This window comes from Lepidothrix coronata, unplaced genomic scaffold (assembly GCF_001604755.1).
Source record: "Lepidothrix coronata isolate B3197 unplaced genomic scaffold, Lepidothrix_coronata-1.0 Scaffold71, whole genome shotgun sequence".
NCBI classification, from domain to species: domain Eukaryota; kingdom Metazoa; phylum Chordata; class Aves; order Passeriformes; family Pipridae; genus Lepidothrix; species Lepidothrix coronata.
The window spans coordinates 643,421-659,870 of NW_016690251.1; the positions used below are offsets into that span (position 1 = coordinate 643,421).

Consider the following 16,450-nt stretch of genomic DNA (forward strand, 5'->3'; position numbering starts at 1 on the left):
GTTTTTGAGATGCAGATGTCTCTTTCTAGGAAATCTTCTAATGAGAAATAACTACCTCAGAGAACATTTTTTTCTGTTATCCCTCTAAAGTTGCCTTTCTGCAAAAGCTGGATAAAATCTAACAGAAGTAAAAGTAAAAAAATTCCTCCTGACTTTGCTTACAGTCCTCAGTGACACTTGAGCTGTGTTACTGTCAATCTGCTGCCAGACCAACAAAAGCTGTACTTTGGTCCTTGAAGAAGGGAGTAGGGTATCACAGGGCCAGACTTCTTAATCTAGATGATGCTGTCCGTGGGAAGTCAAATGAAGCACTGACTGAATTCCAACTTACAACTTCACTTATGTGTTCAACTGTAGGGTTCCAAAGTCCCATTTTCCAGTGAATTTTCTAGAAATACCTGCATGGCAAAGTGTCTATGGTACAGTGGGAGTTAGCAGAGCTGTGTTGTAACTGACTGTTTGCTGGGGCTGGTGATTTGTTCCCAGTTTTCAGTGACTGCTGTTAATGATGGTAGATAGCTCTTTAGCTTACAATGGCAGCAGTTTATGTTGAACACCCAAGGCCAAGCTGTCATGAAAATAGATGGGTGTTACAAGAACTTGGACAAATTTTGTTCCTTTTTTTCCCCCACTGAGTAAAAGTTTTGACACAATCCATCGAGGATTGAATGTTAAGAAGCTGGAATTTTCAACTCCTAGTTTTTGTGACTGTGGCAGTCATGATACAGTCCCTGATACACTTATATTGCTGTATAATCTTTCAATTATACAGTGTATTTACCTGTCCTCTTCTCCTGCCACATTCTGTAAAAAGGACAGATCCTTGGAGAGAGGTTGTGCTATGGTTGAGATTTTTATATGCTTGATTTCTTCAGTGGAAATACTTCTGGGTGTGGAGCTGTGGATTTAGTCTCACTACCAGCATCGTTTCTCTGTTTGCTCTTATAGCAGTGGAGATTTATGTTTTCTGTCAGTGGAAACTGATGTAAATGTGTAGGAAATAACAAATACAAGTAAAACAACAAGTTCCCTTTGTGCTTTCTGTAGACCAAGTTTACAGATGGATTTCTGCTTGTCATCTTTCATTTCACTTGCTGTTTTTTAATTAATCACCAGAGTTCCTCTTAAAATCAGCAGGGTCCTGCTATTGCTTCCCAGAATGATCTTTGAAATTTTGAATTCACCTTATGTAGTGTGCAAAAATTCATACGTTTCTGTTCAAAAAATCGTGTATTTCTATCCAAACATAGAGGTGTCATCCAGTTTTGCTTATAGCCTTGCAACCTTGTCTGGCAAAGATCAGATTTGAAATGTGTCGAACCAGAAAAAGTGGATTTTAATCCACTTTGGAGTTACAAAAGAGAAAGGGAAGATGTTTTCAAATTGCATTGTCTTTACTATGGAAAATTTGGGGGAAGAAAATGGAAGACCTCAATTACAAGTGTGGAAGCACATAGGTAAATATTTTGTGATATTTCAAATACTGATCTAACTAAATGTTATGAATTTAATTATGAGTTTTAAATTTCTAATATATTCTGCAGGTCTGCTAATAAAGATGAGACAAACCAAAGTGACAGTAAGAAAGAAGAGTTTCAGAGCATGAAGGCTCTGGAAGAATCTGTGAACTTGTACATTTGTTGCAGAAAGGTAATGATTCTGCCATGGAAGAAACATCAGCATATGCAAAAAAAAAGTCCCCATATTTCTGAAGAATGCAGAGCAAATGGGTTTTCCTTACTCTGAGAAGACAAGGCCTCCTATAAGCAAAGTAGCCATTTCCCTAGTAATGAAATCCGGGCATGTGAAATGCAGAAATGGCAGCTGGTAGCCTACAAGAAGTCTGAATGTTTAGGAAATGGTTTTATGAGAACATCAAAGAATGTGTTTGAAAAAAAGGCTTTGTTTTTCTGTCCCTTCCTTGATGAAGGAGGTGTTCATTGTGTAAGCTAACGCTGATCACATACATAAATCCCTTCCCAATTGCAGAAGCTGAGAGCAAAATTGCACTTCTTCTTGCTGAGCAGATACCAGGTGAAACACTGCAGGGTGCAGTAGCTGGTGAGCAAACCTAATCTGGAGTATGGTCTCCTGACAGGCTATACCCATTTATGGGAATGCTAGGGAGAATTTGGCCACAAAGGAAACCTGTTACAGTAAACTTTGAACTGCTGAATTGGTAAATGTCAGCTGACAGACTTGTATAACTATATATGTCTGGATGGGTCTTCCTGACTTTTGCTCAGTTGTCTATCCTGATTTGAAAAATGGCACTCTTCAGAGTAGTGTCATTTAATTCTGAAACAGATGTATTTTAATTTCATACACACACCCCTCCCCAAATAGCATTCGCATTGAGTAATCAAAGTAGCAGTTCCTTAAATTCACGTTTCCTTAATCAAATGTTTTTACTTTTTTGGTCTCAGATGACGTTTGATGTACTTAAATTTTCAACATATATTTAAGATCTATTGTAAGTCACATAGTAAGGATGTAAAAGAACCTGTAATCTTGTACTAAAAGTTGAAATGCTTCTTATCTTCCTCTGTTTTAATGCTTTACTTCTCCAGTATGCTTCCCAACGGGCTGATCGTATTTTATATTGTGAGTTAAAACTTAATGTGAAATAAAAGATGAGGGCTTTTTTAGCTCCTGTGTCCTTTAAGTTGTACTTCCAAGAGAATGCTGAAGGCTTTTTGTAACTAATTATTTGTTATCTGGGGTTTGATATTTGACATGTGTATGTAAGATGGTGCAATTTTATGTAACTTTTTAAAATTAAACTGAGAAGACATAGTTAAACTTTGAGTGGAGAAAAAGCTTTTATCATTACTTCAGGAATATATATTAAGTTCTGTTCCACTCAATGCAACTAACACTCCTGCTGTAATGTAAATCTAAAGAAACAGTTAGAACCGTATGAATATTTTTGCTGCACTGTGCTCAAGATTGTCTGAGTTTATATGTAAACAAAATGACTTTTCAAATTTCAGTGCATTAAAGCTGTTTATATATGTTCAGAAATATGGCATGTGAAGTTTCCTTCAAGATTCAAGACTGAGGTGCCTTTTAGATTGCTAGCATTTTCCAGAAGTGTATAGTGTTCCCTGCAGATGTTCCTATTTGCTGTTCCAGCTGATTTCCTGGTGCTTTCTAAAAATTAAAGTTTCTAGATATGAGAACACTTTTTTCCTCAATATGCTGCTGCTTTGGGTTGAGGTTTTTTATTATTTGTAGGAATTACAAAAAGTCAGAGAGTGCTCTTGGGTACCTCAGTGCTGCAGAGAAAACAATCCAGGATTGTTTTGTGGCAAAGTGCCAGCGGACCTGCCTGCTTTGTCAGAGAAGAAACCCTATTTGTTTTTATTCTTGATTATAAAACACCGTGTTTCAGGATTGCCTTTTGGTAGGTTGAAGAAAACAGTGAGGCATTGGAACAAAAGCCGGAGTAACTGGTGTCATTGCACTTCAGGTTCCCATGTATATATGTGGTTTACCTATGTGGCATTTCCCTACGGAGCAGGTAGCCAGGCCATGCTGCAGCCAGGCTTGATTTGCCAGCTGTGCAGGTGTTTTGTGGGCTGTGGGCTTCAGGATCTCTGGAGAAATTACGTAGTGGGTTTTGAAGAGGTTTCTCTGAAGCAGCACTAGTTTGAGCTCATTGTTCTGAGTACTGTGGTGTGGAGCTTCCACTTGTAACGTTGGACCACTTATGCAGTAAACTTCTTGAGTTAATGTTGTGAGGGACAATAAGTATCTACAACCAAGTAATCTTGAGTTAAGCTTAAGCAGACACAACTGTGATTTTCCTGCCTCCCGTATTCGACTCTTTCTTCTATGTATTGAAGCTGGTTTTTGATCTTACCTGGAGATGAACCGGGGACCTTGCAGTTCACAAATGTTAGTGGTTAGATTTAGAATAATATTCTAGGAAGACAGAAGTCTAGAATGTGATAAAAGCCCTAAAATACAAGAATTTACACCCATCGTGATGCCTGCTAGTGTGGTTATAATTGCATATTCTCATACGTACTTTCTATCATTGTATTTTCTAGATAGATGCTTCCCTGACAGTGTTAAAGAATTACTACCATAGTCTAATTTTGCACTGTATGAGAAGGTTTTCTTTTTGATCTGTTTGAAATTTCCGGGGTTTATAAATGTCTAATCCTTGTGCTATGCAACAGGTACAACAAAATATCTTGTCTTCCATTTCTTGATATTTCTTCAAAACTTGTGGCCTGGGATGTAGTTTGTTGTTTGTTTTTTTTTAATTAGAGACTTCTGTAGCAGTCTATATTCCAAGTTTGTTTTCCTTGAATGATCAGGATACTGAGCCGGTAGTATTGTGAATCACATGAGCTATAAGCCAGTATTTTCTCATAAGATTATTAAAATGCACAACATCTGTAATACTACTGATAATCAGAAATCAGCACTTCCTTCATGTAATATTACAGTATTCTTCACAGTGCACTTTATGTAAAAAAACACACACAAAAAACCACCCCAAAACCAGCCACCACCACTTACTTAGCATTTCCCTGGTTTGTTCATTAGGGGGCACTGCATAGCTGTAGAAGAATCAGCAGGATTTGCTGACGCTTTGCAGTGATGCCACTTCACATTCCATAACCACCTCTTTCAAACTGTCTGGGGCCAGTGTAAGATGAAAACATTGCAGTAATTTAAGCTCAGTTCTGACTAAGTCTGTTATTGGTAATTATACAATACCATGCTGGCATATAAACTTCCAAACTTCTGTGTCCAGAGAAGTGTCTTTGTAGGAGTTCACAGCACTGTCTGGTTTGCCTTTTATGTTGGTCTTACACATGAGAAGACGCGCACTACTACACACTGCTTTGTAAATGTTAAACCTGGAACATAATTGCACTCACTGGACTCCAGTTTAGTTTCTGTTTACCATTGGAAATGGTAAATACCATTTATCATTACTCCCAATGGATCCTGATGGGGAAATGTTAACTGCTTTCTCTCCCGCTCTACATACAAATATGTGTTTTGCTTTAGGACATAGACTATTCTGTGATGAATACCAACACTTGCAATTGGAGAGAGATGACTGTAAAAAGCATTTTATAAGCAACATAGGAGCAGAATGCTTTGCAGTAATGAATGTTAATCTGTACCAGTTTGTTTCTGAAGAGAATGTACAGAATACCGTAGGACCTAATAAGGCTTATTTTCAAGGAAACTAGGCTAAAACAGTCTCGTCCATTGTTGAAGGGTAGCAACCCAGAAATTATAGGAAATCCAGCCAGACTATTTTGATGGAAGTTTGTAAAAAGGCAGTGCACATGGCAAAGAGCTATTTTGGAACTCTTGTGTAGGAAAGATACAAAATCTTAGCTCCAGGTTTTTCTTAGCTTTCTTTCAGGACTTCTGCCAGCAGTGCTGCACCTGCCTCATTTGTCTGAAATCCTCGCTAAACCTAGATGATCTGCAAAACTGAAGCAAAGGAAAGATAATACCTCTTCTAAACTAAGAGAGTAGAGGAATATGATGAGGGTAGTCTGTTCCTTCTTGGAATTATGTATTCTCCTCAAGACCTTTCGGGAAGTAATGCTTATTGTAATACATTGTCAGCTCTATTTCAGTGAGCTGAAATAGTGAGCTACTATTACAGGAGTAGGCACTCATACCTAATGCTGCTTAGGTTGAGAGTGTGACAGATTGCACTACATGAACTAAAGCTGCCTAGAATAAACTTTGTGGTGATCCTTATGGCTGAAAGCACAAAGTAGTCTTTGGCATTGACAGCTCTTGCACTGAATGATTAACACTGGTTAGGGAAAAATGTAATGCTTTTCTCTGACCCGTTCAAATGTCAAACACATGAATATGTTGTATTCAGTTGGATTTTGGAGGACAATACTTCTATTTCACACTGAAAGCAAACATCATGATTGTACTGTTTCCAAGACTGTCTTGTTCTGGTCGGTGTTGGCCTGTTGCTTTGCTTCTACCACCTCTGTCAAAAATCTTTTCAGTAGAGCCAGATCTTGGTGTGTAATAGTCTAAAATGCTTGTCTCTTAATAATCCTGTAAATGTTATTTCATTTTAATGTCTAAACCAGAGCTGCAGTCACCAATTCTTTCACTAACTGTAATGTGAAACATTTTAATGCTTAAATGAAGATTTAAGATGAAAATCTTAATCAATCTTAAACATGGCAGATCTTGTTTTATAAAACTTACCCATCATAACAATAGTTACAGACAAAATATTAGTATTAGCTGTTCTCCTACTGTTTTAGTTTAGAATTTTATTATATTTTTTACCCTTTAAGATATGTTGTTAGTATATGAAGGCACGAGTGTAGCTTGTACTCAGTAGGGACATAGGCACCCTGGTTTTACAAGCTGGCCATGAACAGCTGAGCAACTCCTCCATGGAGGAGGAACAGTTACTTCTCCCCACCATCCCTCTGGTTACTGTTTTCCCCTTTGCTTTTTTTGCATGAAAAAAATCTTAGTTCTGGTGGATAAGATGTGCAGAAGCCAGATGAACACCCTCCCAGCAACAGAGGCCTGTATTGCTGATCAACGAGTGTGTAGCCATCAAATTGAGGGAAACAGCAGCGCCTACCTGTTCACTCCTTACAAGGCTATGTCAGGAGAACCATATCCAGCTCAGGCTTCCTGTTGACTTTGGTGTATTGAAACAAGCCCCTGGAAGGGCTTGTCGAGAGGGCTTGATGCATGGAGCATGTGATGAAGCTGGGGGAGTGGGGTTACTTATTCTGAATAAAAGGAGGCTGAGGAGGAGGAGAAGCCTTGCTCCCGTCTTTGACTGTGTGATGGGGTGGGGAAGACAGAGAAATACCGTTCGCAGCTGCATAGCACTTCCACATATTCCACTCTGAAAAGTCAGTAAGGGAAATCCTGATAAGCTATTGGAAAAAAACCTTTACCTTGAGGGATTTCAGACATTGGAACTGATTGTCCAGAAAGGTTTTGGCTACTCTATGTTGAGAATGATTCAAAACTCGCTATGGTTCTAGGCAATCTGATCTATGTTGGCTCTGCAGTTGAGCTGAAGGTTGGATAAGGTAATCTCCAAGGTCCCCTTCAACCTGAATTATTGATTAGACTGTTACTAGTGAGATGAGAGCCCTTGTAATCTTCTGTTTACAAATGTGATGAAGGAGTTTTGCTTAGCTTTGGGTCCAGGTTGTCTGTTCCAGGAGTGCTTATGTGTCTTAAAAACATACAGACATCCCACTGATTTGACCTTGTGCTGTAGAATGGTGTATATGGCGATCTCCTTCATCACTTAGCACTCTTAAGATTTAGCATCTCTAATGGGTTCCTTTAAGGAAATGTAAGGTAAATCAAACTAGTTTGAGATAAATAATGCCTGTCTGAGTGTGTTTGTGTCTGGGGGGCCTTAGTGACTGCTGCTCTCCTTTTACTGAGATTAAGTTCTTAGCAGACTGTTGTCTCTCACCTGTGTCAGTAAGGCACCTGGTTATTTCATTAACTTTAATAACAAGCAGGAACATGCAAAATCAGCAGATGGTTAGATTTCTTCTTCCTGGGTCAAACTTCTGGATTTGCACATTCCAAAATGCTTGTAACACTCTCTGTCTTTTACTTTCAATGTTCACAGCAATTGGAAGAAAGAAGTGAGGATGAAGAGGATAAAGAGTGCTTAAAGCAAGCAATAACTGCCTTACTCAATCTTCAAAGCAGTATGGAACGGATATGCTCCAAAAGCCTTGCAAAACGAAGGCTTAGGTAAATGTTTCCGGTTTTCCTGCTTTCTGCTCTTAATGCTTTGCTATAAATCCAGGGCTCCCAGTTTCCTCTTTTAGTAAACAATGAACAAAATAGTTTGTGACAAGCCTGCTTTTTCAGAGGAAGTGACATCAAAGCCAAGATAATTTGTTATTGTTTGAAAACAGTTCTAATTTCTATGTGTCCTTGCAAACTGGTAGTTGAGACGTTCTGAGAATTCACTGGTAAGTAGAAAGTTATGGCATTCGTGGGATAATTATGCTCAGATAATAAATATCCACCTATATTGTAAAAGTACCTTTCTGTGTGATTAGAAGAGAATGTTCTTGAATTTGAAATCTGAAGAGTTTTTTGTGCAATATTAGTTAAAATTATCACTGAATAATAGAAATAGATGCATAGCTAACTGGTACTTAGTTGCACTGTTGTAGCAAATTCTTGGGTTATGCTACCTGCTGTTTCTTTTAATGCTAATGTTTGTGTAATTATTTAAATATGTTAAAACTTTGCTTTTGCTCTTAAAATTGTTTCAATATTTTCTTTGCCAGACAAGTTTTGTGCTGCAAAGGGTAATCTTTAGGCTTGGATATGAATGCATTTAACAGCTTATTTTTTCTGAATGTGCTCATTTCAAATTAATGCAATCTAAAATTGTTTTGTTGGTTATGAAAGTGAGTGTTTTGTTAGAGTAAGAAGCACTAACAGCTTGCCTGCATCTGGTTGCCTGTGTTTAGGTAAAATATTTGTTGCTGAAGATAAGTAGAGAATTTATCAGATGAGATACTTAACAGAAACATTAGTCAAGGCTTACAATAATGCTGATATTGAGTGCTGAAATTGCATTCTCAGTAGAATTCGCACTACTCAGAATGATGTTTTTGCTGTTAGAGGTGGTTGTGTTTTTCAAATACATGTATACTAATAGGCTGCCTTTCTCCCATCCTTCACTGAAGTGAATCTGCATGCCGGTTCTATACTCAGCAGATGAAGGGGAAACAGCTAGCAATTAAGAAAATGAATGAAATCCAGAAAAATATTGATGGTTGGGAGGGTAAAGACATTGGACAATGCTGTAACGAGTTCATCATGGAAGGAACACTCACACGTGTAGGAGCAAAGCACGAGAGACACATATTTCTATTTGATGGCTTGATGATTTGCTGTAAGTCAAATCATGGCCAGCCAAGACTTCCTGGTGCTAGCAATGCAGAATACCGACTAAAGGAAAAGTTCTTCATGCGAAAGGTACAAATCAATGATAAAGATGACACTAATGAGTACAGACATGCTTTTGAAATCATCTTAAAAGATGAGAACAGTGTTATTTTTGCTGCTAAATCAGCTGAAGAGAAAAACAACTGGATGGCAGCACTGATATCTTTGCAATATAGAAGCACGCTGGAAAGGATGTTGGATGTAACAATGTTGCAGGAAGAAAAAGAGGAACAGATGAGATTTCCAAATCCTGAGCTTTATAGATTTGCAGAACCTGACTCTGAAGAGAATATTGTGTTTGAAGAAAACATGCAGCCCAAATCTGGAATCCCCATCATCAAGGCAGGAACTGTTGTGAAGCTCATCGAGAGGCTGACTTACCACATGTATGCAGGTGAGGCACTTGGTTTATATAGCCAAAACTCAAGGTGGTGACTCATTTATGCTTCTCTTCCTGTGTTAAATACATGCAGCAAAATATAGAAAGTGAGTGGAAAGTGAGTGTGCTTTGCAGTGCACATACTCTAGTATGCTCTTTGGGTTATAGTTTTGACATCTAAGTATTCCCTGCTGTAGCTATTAAGAATGTGAATCCTGTTTGGCTGAACATATGCATGTGCATAAGGTTTTCTTGTGCGAGGGATGGGGGGATGGGGGCCTGCAGGAATTGAGCTCTAGACAATACTTTTTCCTTTATGCCCCAGGCTACAAGAATTGCCTTCCCTGGAGACTTCCAAAGCTTGGTGGCACATGAAGCGCCAACATTGCAGGAGAAATTATGGGCCCAGTGTTTTCAGTTAAGGGTTGTACTCTATCATCTGTAACCTATGTCCGTGCTGGCATGTAATGGAAAGACCAATATCAGCTTGATAGAAGCAGTCACTTGCATAATTTGGCCTCAGGACTTTGTCCTAATCAGAACTTCAATGAGAATTTGATGTAAGGACTTTTGACTTAGGGTTTCTGTTTGTGTTGAAGACACATTAAAGATATTTATGTGATTGTCCAGGCTAACCTCAATGTGTGGAGTTTTTCTTGATAACATCCCAGCATTTTCATAAGCTGTGCTGCCAAGCATGGGCTTGCATTTGGGGTTTGGAGGTTTTTTTGTTATTTTTCTGGTTCTATCTGTGTGTCAGTTATTCTAAAACTTCGCATATCTTGGTATTAGTGCTTTTCATATTCAACAGTTTCTTGTTTTTCTTTCTATTTACTCTTTACACTCTTGATTATCATAGATTGTTCTTCCGCAGCTCAGTCCTAGATACCCTCCATAAACCAGGAATATTTGATTGAAAGAATATAATACATACATTATATAAAAAACAGAATATAATTTGTGTAGTTTAGTACTCATTTACTTTTTTAAGTACTTGTAATTGCTTCTCTTTACTCCACTGCTTTTATTGCTCTTCTTCTCAGTTCCTTGAATTTTTCTGACATTTACTAAAAAGCCAAGTGCAATATTGTGCTGGCAGTTTTTACCAGAGCAGTCTTGTGCCTGTCTTCATTTTCTTGTAACTTTATAAACTTCTAGCTCTTGGCTTCAAATTTTGTAGGCATGATTTATTACATAATTTTATAGTTTTGGAAGTTAAAATCAAACAATTCAGTCTTAGAGAATGGAAAACACTTTTTTTTTTTTTAAGCTAGTGTTGTCTTTGCCAAAGAATTGGAAAAAATAGTCCTTCATTAGTGCCCTTGTGAACATTTGCTTTGCTTTGGCTGACTTGCGCACCGTTGAAAATTGCCTTTTTCAGACGTGCTGGGCCTTCAGTGCCACAGCTAACAGGGCTCTTCAGGCATTGTATCTGTCCAGGGAGCCACAGACTACATTGTTCAGTTCCATAAAACAGGAAGGCCTCTTTTTGTGACGTGTGTAGCTTGTTGAAATACGTCTCTTGTATGGGGTTTTTTGTGTCTGCATCTCTTTCTTTGGCCTTTCTAGCCCACAGAACATCAAAAATTCAGATCAATTGATTAGATCCATTTTGTCCACTGTCATTTAAATCCCTGCTTGTGACAATGTCTATTTAATAGGGCTTTAAGTAGGTTGCTTGAAGCCTAATGTTGTAGGGTGGTCTAGTGGTTAGGGTGCAGGACTCTCACCGCTGCGACCCGGGTTCGATTCCCAGCCCCCCGGGCAGATGGAGCTCGTCAGCCCTGTAAGGCAATCCATCTAAGAGAAGGTCACTCTAAACAAACCTACGTCCTGGGGACCTCACTGCCACTGTCCAAGCTTGCTCGGCNACTGCCACTGTCCAAGCTTGCTCGGCCCCGGCAGATGAACCTCAGGATTAAAGGGTGGGCTCAGTTCAGCGCACGCTGGGTCTCACCTAAAAAAAAAAATCCACTGCGCAGGCTCGAAGGGTTAATGACCTTTCCCAAATCTTCGCTAGCGAAGACTGGCCATAATGTTGTAGGTATGGGTGACATTGACCAAACTATTGCATGAGAACACTGAGAACATAGGTATGGTGAGATAGGCTGAAAGACTTTGACCAAAAGGATAAAAATGGTTGTCTTGTAATGTATTTAGCCTGTCTTTGTAGCCTTAAAGATCTTTGTGCAACTTACATGGACGTGATGCTGAATTGCTAGATTGCACATCATTTCTCAACACTCTTATCTTCTATACCTTCTGCTTTATAATTGCTTATCTGTGAGGAAAAACATCATTGTTCTAATCATTCTGTGCAGTCTTTTCCAAGGGTACAAATAAATAAGAGATATAATGACTCAGCCAAAAATGCTCTGTTGTACAGGAAGCATGGTCCATTTTCAGTGTAAATCATTCAGTGTTTTGTTGCATCTTGTGAGATGCAGGGATTTGGACAACAACTTTCCATAGTAACACTTCAGCTCTTTCATACGTGTGTCAGCTGAGCTCAAGGCTTCTTGCTTGCTTGGAGACCTGGGAAGATGAAGACTCTGGTGATATGTAACCAAACAGCTACAGACTGTAGAAATGCTTTTCTTGTCCACATAGGATTGTGTTTGTGTGATGGTAATCTTAAAAGATTTTGTTGACTCTACATTCTTATACCAGAATAGCAAGCCTTTACTTTTCTGAGGCAACTTTTCTCAAATACGGTGTGACTGGTTGTGTCAGCCCTTGATCTGACAGTTTCAAGGCAGTATTTACCATAGCTGTGACTTTTCTTTACGTTTTTTTCTTTGTAGGTCAAGTGATATAAAGAATAATTACAGATATAGTTGCAGAGGTGGTATGAATTTGTTGCAGGTAGCTGAAGAGCAGTTTAGTTAGTTGCATGTTGAGAAGTACATGGACTCTGTTCAGACAGTAGTCAAATCAGGTCTCAACTTTTTTATCATCTGTGAAGATCCACGTGATGCATCTCATTTGTAGATATGGGTGTTGGACCTTTTATTTTTCTTCCCTCACCTGCCTGACAATGCAAAAACCATTTTATCAGCCAAAATATTTCTCTATTATGCTGTGGAACAGGGACAGTTCTAAGGGATCAATGCTGCTGGGGCTTGGAAGGATCCAACCCATTGCCAGAACTCAGACAGGGAGACAGCCCTGATGGCCACCTGGCCCCAAGATGCAGCAGACTGTCCAAACTATCCTGTGGTGGAGCAGCGAAACAGGGAGAAATCTCCTCTGCAAAAGCAACTTTCCATATATTTTTATATGAGAGAAACTGCCCTTCAATTAGAAATTCAAGTTCTGACCCTATTTGCATATTCTGGTGGGGTTTACTTGTTTTAATACGTTTCTGTATTTGTTATCTCCTCTTGCCTGATTTTTGTTTAAGAGCAGCTCAGTTAGGTGGTACCAAGATTTTAAAGTCATGGCAATTTTTTTTATCTATAGGGCAGTGCTCTTCTATTTTTAAAGCTTTGATATGTTAAGAGTGCTTGTGCGTCATCATAGTGTCCGTTTCCTTTCTTAAGGAATTCAAGGGTGATTATTTATAAATCCTTGTAGAACAAGTTATTGTTCTTTTTTAGCTTTCAAATTGGCTGCATTGAAGAGAGAATTATCACATGAACAGACATCCTGGCTAACTAGTGTTGTCTGTATTTTTTTTAACACTTGCTCGTATATTGTACACTATTTTGAGTTACAGTCTTTGCTAGTAAGATAACAAAGTTAGATTTGATTTTCTGATCTACTTCATTTAAAATTCAATATGTATTGTGGATTTGTTTGCTGACCCTACCTGTAAATAACAATAGCTATGACTCAGAGCTTGCAGTGATCTGAAAATGTTAATTGCCATGGAGACTTTATTTTTCATGTAGACAAAATCTTTTTAGGGTAGGTGCTATGTACAGAATGCAAGCTGCAAAAGCGTGAGCTACTCTGCTTCCTTAGTACAGCAAAAATTGCGTGTTTTCACAGTGAGAATGATGGGGACACGGATGACATCTTTTGTGCAAAAAGTATTGAGGTTTTGCCTTTGAAAATAATTTTGGACTGTACAGTTTCCAAGAGTGATGGGAGAGGAGTTATGATTAGGAAAATGGAGTAATGAAGGACATGGGTAAAGCAGAATAGCCAATTGTTTGAGAAATGGGAATTATCATATAACAGAAATGCAAGTAGATGCTGTGTTACAAAATACACAGTTAACCTGTGTGACACATCACAGTAAACTGTTGCTTAAATGAAGAACTTAGTGGGATCTAATAAGAGTAGAATGTTCATTCAAATGGACAAGATGCTGGTAAAAAGTTAAGGAGGATTTTAAAACAGCTCTTAAAAATCCATATTCTAAGAAACAAATCTAATATAGCATTAGGACAAATAAAGCAAGCTTTTTTTCCTATGTTACAGCCTATAGGAACTCCTGCTTCAAGTCCTGTGTGCTCCTCTTCAGCCACTCTGTGTTAGAACAATTACCAGTTGGGGTTAGGTTTTAAAATCTGAATATGGATTTAATATGCAGAACCATTGCAACTCGCTCACTAATTTTGTTCAGTGATAACAGTGTTAACCTTGTTTCGAGTTAGCTCTGTGCAGTGCCAGTGTGCTGTCACTGCATTTCCTCATACTTGAAAACAAATGGTTTTGCTCTTGTAATTATGGGAGACGCTTTGGTTTTTTGTTTTGAATACTTGCTTGTTTTTAAAAAACATTTTCATATTGTAAATGAACTGATAAGTAATTAGTCAATTTAAATGAAATGATTGATTTTCTTGAAGTGAAATAAATATAACCTCAAAGTATAGCTCTCAGGTTAGCTGAAAAATGTCTGGTCTGCCTTAACCATGACCAGTTGCCCAGTTCAGGGAAAACATTCTCCTCTAGAAGAGGCCATTTCTACCCAATGCAAGGTTATTTGCTGTGTTGTTTGAGTTATCTTGTCCCAATCATTGTCAAAACCGAAGTTGTTGACTAGATAGCTCATAAATAAAATCATCTATTTGTTACTTTTGAAGTAATTGGAAAAGAATCCTATCTTTTAATAATTGAAGGGGGGGAAAGTCACTGTTCTGAACTTTCAACAGAAAAAAAACCTGGTTTTAAATTCTGCTTCGAATTGCTATTTTAAGAGATTCTGAATTGTTACCAAAGCCATTTAAGTTTACATCATCTTCTCTGTAAATTGATAGGGCAGCATTCTTAATTTTAAAGGATAGTTACAGTAATTTTAAAGGAAAAAAATCAGGTGATTGCTGACATAAGTGTAAAATTATTCTTTGTCTTAGATCCCAACTTTGTTCGGACTTTTCTCACAACATATAGATCCTTCTGTAGACCTCAAGAGTTGCTGAGTTTGCTAATAGAAAGGTATGACACTGTTAAAAATACTGTTCTTATGAAGTGTAAAATTATTATTTTTTTATTTTTTACTTGGAGTTTGTAAGATTCTGGCATTCCAGTTGGTTTTGATTCACTTCAAACACTTTTTAAAAAATTGTCAAATTCAAGGATTGCCAGTAAAATATACAAGTTTATGTCCAGAAGCTTTATTATTGTTCAGATAGCTCCAGTAATTTCAGTATCCCGTGGTTTTGTCTTTGAAATGTGTATTGGTATTGAATTTAGCAAATTTTCCTATGTACTTACAAAGACACAAGATTCTGCCGTGTGGAATTATCTGAATTTCAAGCTGTCTTTAATTCATGCATGCTGTGACCAAGATTAGTGTAATAGGAGCCTAGTGCTTACACCCATCTTCTGTGCTAGATTTGAAATCCCAGAGCCTGAGCCAACGGAAGCCGACCGTATTGCCATGGAGAACGGAGACCAGCCTCTTAGTGCAGAGCTAAAAAGATTTAGGAAAGAGTACATTCAGCCTGTGCAGCTACGGTGAGTGTTGCATCCTTGTAAGCCAAACAGAATTCCTTTAAGTCTTTTGAAGTACCGTCTTTTGGATGCACTGGGTCTTGGTCATACCAGCAGCCTTTCTTGTAAATGCTTTGATGGGGCAGATAAACTGTATTGTAGAGTGTTTACTTATTCTTTACTTTTGCAGAGTATTAAATGTATGTCGACACTGGGTAGAACACCACTTCTATGACTTTGAACGAGATGCTGATCTTCTGAAACGTTTGGAGGAATTCATTGGAACAGTTAGAGGTACTTACAGTTTCTTAAATGCTGGCATTTATCATAAAGCATCCCTTTTTAAAGGTATGGAATGGAATAATTTTTCCTTTCACTGAGCAGATAAAAACAGGACTGCTTATTAAATACTTCATAAAAAGCATAAAATAAACTTTCATCACTCCCCCCCCACACTGTCATTCAAAATCTGGACCCTGTTCAGAATAATGATTGTTATTTATGTAAATAAGCACTGGTTTTGTTGTAAAGGGACTGAAATAATGCAAAGTAATAAGAACTGAGGACAGAATAATTGCTTTGATTGTCATCTTAAACTTTACACAGGGGCAATTTTTATAAAAGTTTGATGGTGGAAACCACAATTTCTTTAAAACAAGGGTTTCCAGCTATTTCACAGTGCATATTAGAACTCTAGGACACTTTGCAGTTGTGATTGTACAGATTTTTCATGTTTTTAGATAAAACCAAGACAGATACAGGAGCAGTCGGAGAAGTATTTAATGGTTATTTAGCAGTTAAGAAGAGGGGAGAATGAGCCAGCTGGTTTAGTGGGGGCTACTGATAAATTTTCAGTGGACTTGTGCATGAAATTCTTATGGTGTAGAGTTAAAAAGACATTTGGCTTTTTGATTTTATTCTGAGCTTTGATGGTAAATACAGTACAGGGAGAAGCTTCTCCCTGTTTGTAATTTGACTTTCTGTGGTTTTGGACCTGCACTCTTGCCTGAAGTATAAAGTTCAGGGTGTTTGCAGAAGTGCATTTTGGGTGAAAGAAGGTTAGTTCCCGTAAATTCATTGTAAACTCAGAAAAGAAAGGAAAGCATCTAAATCAGAGCAGGAGCCTAGTTTGAGTGTTCTGATTTGTGCTTGGCAAACTCGTGTTCAGCATTGGCTGTTGAGGAATTTTTTATATGTTTGAATACTTTCAGA

At 38.0% G+C, this 16,450-nt stretch overlaps 1 protein-coding gene across 4 annotated transcripts in view; it reads left to right on the plus strand.

Annotated features, from left to right (window-relative positions):
• Nucleotides 1–16,450, plus strand: part of SOS1 (SOS Ras/Rac guanine nucleotide exchange factor 1) — a 48,554-nt gene that overhangs the window by 23,081 nt on the left and 9,023 nt on the right. For all 4 annotated transcript variants that reach the window (XM_017818793.1, XM_017818796.1, XM_017818795.1 and 1 more), the window contains 5 exons: nt 7,634–7,761; nt 8,715–9,370; nt 14,659–14,740; nt 15,140–15,262; nt 15,429–15,532. In XM_017818793.1, coding sequence (XP_017674282.1) covers nt 7,634–7,761; nt 8,715–9,370; nt 14,659–14,740; nt 15,140–15,262; nt 15,429–15,532 — 1,093 coding nt within the window. The remainder of the gene's footprint in view (nt 1–7,633; nt 7,762–8,714; nt 9,371–14,658; nt 14,741–15,139; nt 15,263–15,428; nt 15,533–16,450) is intronic.